The 5,009-nt window shown below is 36.2% G+C and overlaps 1 protein-coding gene across 1 annotated transcript; it reads left to right on the top strand.

Annotated features, from left to right (window-relative positions):
- The first annotated feature begins 649 nt into the window (after positions 1–649).
- LOC109172941 lies at positions 650–2,583 on the top strand. Its single transcript, XM_019322191.1, has 3 exons — positions 650–1,070; positions 1,229–1,506; positions 1,588–2,583. The coding sequence occupies exons 1-3, from the start codon at positions 650–652 to the stop codon at positions 2,581–2,583; spliced, it is 1,695 nt and encodes a 564-aa protein (XP_019177736.1).
- Positions 2,584–5,009: the final 2,426 nt, after the last annotated feature.

The raw sequence follows: 5,009 nt of genomic DNA, 5'->3' as shown, positions 1-5,009 counted from the left end.
ACGAAACACATAGACATTCGACACCACTTTATTCGTGAACTTGTTGAAGGGAAAGAAATTACTTTGGAATATACTTCAACAGATAAAAATCTTGCAGACTTGTTCACCAAGCCGTTAGACAAATCGAGATTTGAACTACTTAGAGCAGCACTTGGAGTTTGCAATCCCACGGCTTAATCTACCACACCAGGTATTACAAATAAATTCCAATTAATCTTTTTATGTTAACATGGCAGTTTGTTTAACTGTGTTGCAGAAGGGCTCATTCGACTTTTTAATCCATAATATTATCCTTTCCCCATATTTAATACCAGTTAAAATCAAACCATATAGTTCAAATTTTCCCCAAACCTCTATCTAAAAATTAGTTACCTTATACGGCTCATTTGACCTCTCATATTTAATTTATTCTCAAAATTAAATCTTAAACTCAGATACTGATTCTATCATCCACAATACTCTTCTATTATAACTCTACTTTCTAGTCTTACAACCTAGTCAATCCTTTCCCTACTTTCACATCTTTTGAGAACCATCTCTTCACCATCATTCATTAACAAATTAATTCATTATCTCTTTGTCTCTCTTACCCATCACCACCGTCACTTTCATCTTCATCCTTAAAGCTTCCTTCGAAAACTCTTCAACAATGGAAGAAGACAATCCTTTTGCTATCTTCACCACGAAATCGGAAAGATTAGAGCTCCTTCGACAGATTATCGACGCTGATTCTCCCCTCACATCTGATGACACCGATCGAGTGCTTGCCACGGTTAAAATATGTGAAAGTCTCCTTGAAGGCCTTTCGGACAAAGAAATTCGACAAATCAAAGCTCTTACCCGGTTCATCTCAGCCAAGCCGTGGACTCTTCAGGTGGATCTACCCAAACCGCCTCCATCACAACAGGAGACGGTGCATGCCTCATCTCCGGAAAATACGGTAATCTCCTCACCGTTAGATGACAATGTTTCAGCTTCTAGAAAGTTAGATTTCAACCTTTCTTTGCCAGATCAGTTTGTGTCTATCATTCCCTCTAGTGATATGTGTGCCCCTTCCTTTCCTATACAAGGTGATCCATATGATCCTTATTCACAAAATTGCCTGAAAATCTTGTGCCATTATCTGATTTAGTGCATGCTATGTCATCTCCCTTTACCATTCGAAATATTAACCAATATGTGTCTCCCATGACTTGTGTTGCATTCTCTATTCCCATAACCATTCCAGTCTCAAAATCCGCAGAGGTTCCCATCCCTGTGCCCACCTTACATGACTCTGTTCCTATTATCTCTGTGCCCGTGGGCAAATCTTCCCGAAAAGGGAAAGAAAAAATTATTGTTTCAGGTACAGCCGAGAAAAGAAAAATTGGAGCATTGGAGGATGTTGTCTGCTTGTCTGATTCCAAGCAATCAAAAAGAGGGTCTACATTGCCACCCAGGGTGACAAGGTCCAGATCAGTTTCAGGCCCAGTACCAAGTCCAGCCCCTGCACCAGCAGCTGCCACTGTCTCATCTGGCTCAAAGATGAAGAAATCTAAGAAGACATACCATTCGATTTTATTGTCTCCAACTTTGATGTCTGATTAGAGTGTTCATGCCACTAGAGATTTTATAGTGGAGAAATCCATCAATGTGGAAGAGCTGACAAAAAAATGCAACATTGTGCCTATCTTGCGAGATCAATGCCTACTTGCCTCACTTGTTCATATTGGACCATACTCCACATGGCTCACTGCCGAGTTCTACACGAATTTAACTTTGGATACTTTTTCAGAGGGGTCACCTCGATTTCAACAAGTTTTCATCTGGGATAAATGGTATCCCTTAAGTCCGGTCGTGATCAATTCCTATTTGGGTACTCCAAATCATCAAGCTGCCCCTGACCCGAGTCCTAATCTCCTAGTTGCTGCTTTAACTCACAACAAAGTCGTCACTTGGCCAGGCACCGGACTCGAAAGCCTAAAGCTCACCACGATCTACTCTGTTCTTTTACGGCTTGCTTCAACAAATTGGATGCCGGTTGTGCGTCATCATCTTGTGTCTGACCAGCTTGCTGCCCTCCTTTACAAGATCAGGAACCGACTTCCTTTCAATCTTGGAGAAATCATTTTTGGTTATCTCGCTCAATTTGTGCGACATAGGGAACCTAAGGTACATCTTCTGTTTCCTAGTTTAATTTTCGGGTTTCTACAGGAATATGGGTTCAAGCCCTACAAAGATGAGGTGGTAATTGCTAATGACTCAGTCTATAAATACGATGTTCGTTTAACCCATAAGGATCACTATGATGATAGAGCTACGCTCATGATCACTCCCGACGCACCAACTGTCACGCCCTCTGTGTCTGCCCCTGCATCATCTGCTGACACTGCTTCAGCCCCGAATCTTCGTCCTACGGCAGTGTTCAAGGAACCTCAGACGCTCATGGATTGCCGTCAAATTGTTCTCACTCTTCAAGCGTCAATTGCTCAAATTCGCACATCGGTTGCTTCTCAACAAATAACCATTGATGACTTAGAAAAGTTGTTGGGTGCTCAGTTGGAAGAAATAGCTAGAATGGAGGCCATCTATGCTTGGATCTGAACTAATACTGGCGCTGGCACTGGTTCTATATCTGAGAGTGATGAATCTGAGTCGGGCAACCCGGTCTGCAAGTTAATCCAATCCACTAGTATGATGTTCACCGGTTTGTTTGTCATTTATTTGGCATAAACAAAGGGGGAGTATGGGAATGTTTGGAATGTTTGGATGTTTGGTAAGTTTTTAGTATTTGGTATATTTTGGTATGGATGTTAATCCTTGGTTCGGATGCTATTAATAATTTGGTATGACTATAAATATTTTTGGTATGACTATGAATGACTTAAGTATGAATGTCTTGGTGTATTTGGTATGTTGACTGCATGGTATGAATTGGTTTTAATTGGAATGCATATGAAGAAAGGAAAGCTCCAAGTTAGGGGGAGTAATTCAAATTACAGTATGGAAAGCGTGACATATATGGTATGTTTGATACAACACTTTTTCGTGCATGAGTCACTATTTATTGATTGGATGAAGTATGTGAGTCAACATCAACTAAGGTCCAAAATAAAATCCCACACACAAATAAGCTTTGGTCTGGTTCTAAAAGATTTAAAATTGCATATTTAATTTTCTTTATATGTTCAGTATGTATACTTTGGGATGTTAATAAACTATTCATTTCTTTTTCCCAAAGTATAATGATACTATTGTTTTACCAAATAAATTGCCAAAGGGGGAGATTGTAAGTGTACAAAATAGTACACATTAGATTGGCTAATTTATTAGTTTATTTTATTAATATGTAATGTTAATTAGTATGAGTTGTAATTAGTATTTTGGACCAAGCTAAAATGTGTGGTGGAGATTTATTGTTAATAAGTTGGACAAAGAGCAAGTCTGAAGATCTCAAGTTAAAGAAGATGTGGTTGAGAAGAATTCAAGCCACATATGAAAGCTACAATCAAGGCTTGGTGAAATGGAAATTACGTACAGTATATAAGGAAGGGAAAACGAAAGAGGAAGTTGCCAATTCTGAAATTCTGATCACATACGCAAGCTTTCTATATTACTGCTTTAATATTGATTATGTTATATTTGTGATTTAATTCTGTACTTCAAGTCAGTACCTGTGACAGTTGAAGCGATACACCAAAGATGGTTATGGCATGCACGGTTCAGTCCTGAATAGGTGTTTTAGAAGAGTTGTAGTGGTAAAGGTTGTGAGCATCTAGTAGATTGAGCAGACGTGGGTTGCCCCGCAGACGTAGGAGAAGGAGCTCCGAACTGCGTAACAATTCTACTGTGTCTTTACTTTATTTATGCTTTCAATTTCGTTATTTATACGTTGATTAAATTGATTTAATTAAACAGCGAAATTGTCTCGTAATATAAAATCAAGTAGAATCCTTAGTGTTAAATTGATTTCAAGATACACGGGCTTTTTCAATAACCCAAATAATATAGGTACTTTGGCTATTTTATATTCAATGTAAGTTATGTAAGAGATTATTATTACACAATACACATCCTACGTGACGAGCAAATATCATAATCATTTATAGTCATTAATTATTTGTACGAAAAATGATCAATTTTATTACAAATGAATTAAATTAGAGTTTGATTTTGGTATAATGTTATCCGAGCTGAGTGGATAATATACAGAATAGGGAAATGCCAATTTTTTGTAAAAATAAAAAATAAAAAATAAAAAAATCCTGATATATGGAACTTCTTTTCGACTGTCAGAAAGCTAGCATTACAAGTGTCCTTAATAAGGTCCGCTGAGATTGTAGCATAGTGTGCGACCACACTTTTTCAGTTCTCACCATAAGTTTCTTTGGGAGTGAAGAAATTAAGGGCGTGTTTGGTTTAGAGGTTTACATATTAGAAATGTGAACCAAAATCATAGTTATTATTTAGTTGATAATTTTTTAAAATACACAATTATGAAATTTGATTACCTGTTTGATTAAGAACCTTATTCCCTAATTAAAAATAGGTATCATTCCATCTTATATTGATAATTTGATTTTTTTTTTTTTAAATACGGTAATTTGATTTTTAAATTTAGATTAGTGCTTTTAAATTTTTGTTTTGAGTTTTTGTTAATATTGGTGCTTTAGATGTCATTATATAATGATCAATTGCCTTGATTTTTTATTTTTATATTTTTAAAATTTTTGTTCCCATTATAGGGTAATACATAACCAAACATCAATATTGATAAATCATTCCAATTCCACACTCTTATCAAACATGTAAAATACTTTCACCAAAACTCATTATCATTATCAAGTATTTGATTCGTATCCCGATTTCGATTTTTATGTGCGAACCAAACATACTGTAAAATTTATTCAAATGGTTTAACATGATACATACTATAATTTTTTTTTTTTAATACCTCTATCAATCTACCATACATTTTACTACAATATTTTGTCTAAAATAAAAATGTGAATCATTTACGTTTTCTCTTC

The sequence above is a fragment of the Ipomoea nil genome, unplaced genomic scaffold, assembly GCF_001879475.1.
Source record: "Ipomoea nil cultivar Tokyo-kokei standard unplaced genomic scaffold, Asagao_1.1 scaffold0457, whole genome shotgun sequence".
NCBI classification, from domain to species: Eukaryota; Viridiplantae; Streptophyta; class Magnoliopsida; order Solanales; family Convolvulaceae; genus Ipomoea; species Ipomoea nil.
The sequence above is the reverse complement of the archived record's forward strand: the minus strand, read 5'-3'. Positions and strand labels throughout refer to the sequence as shown.

What these genes read in the sequence shown, in the direction of transcription:
- LOC109172941 (XM_019322191.1), top strand. Translation starts at nt 650, where the DNA reads ATGGAAGAAGACAATCCTTTTGCTATCTTCACCACGAAATCGGAAAGA. An exon ending in CCCTTCCTTTCCTATACAAG is followed by an intron (nt 1,071 to 1,228) that starts GTGATCCATATG and finishes TAACCATTCCAG; the next exon opens with TCTCAAAATCCGCAGAGGTT. An exon ending in CTGCACCAGCAGCTGCCACT is followed by an intron (nt 1,507 to 1,587) that starts GTCTCATCTGGC and finishes ATGTCTGATTAG; the next exon opens with AGTGTTCATGCCACTAGAGA.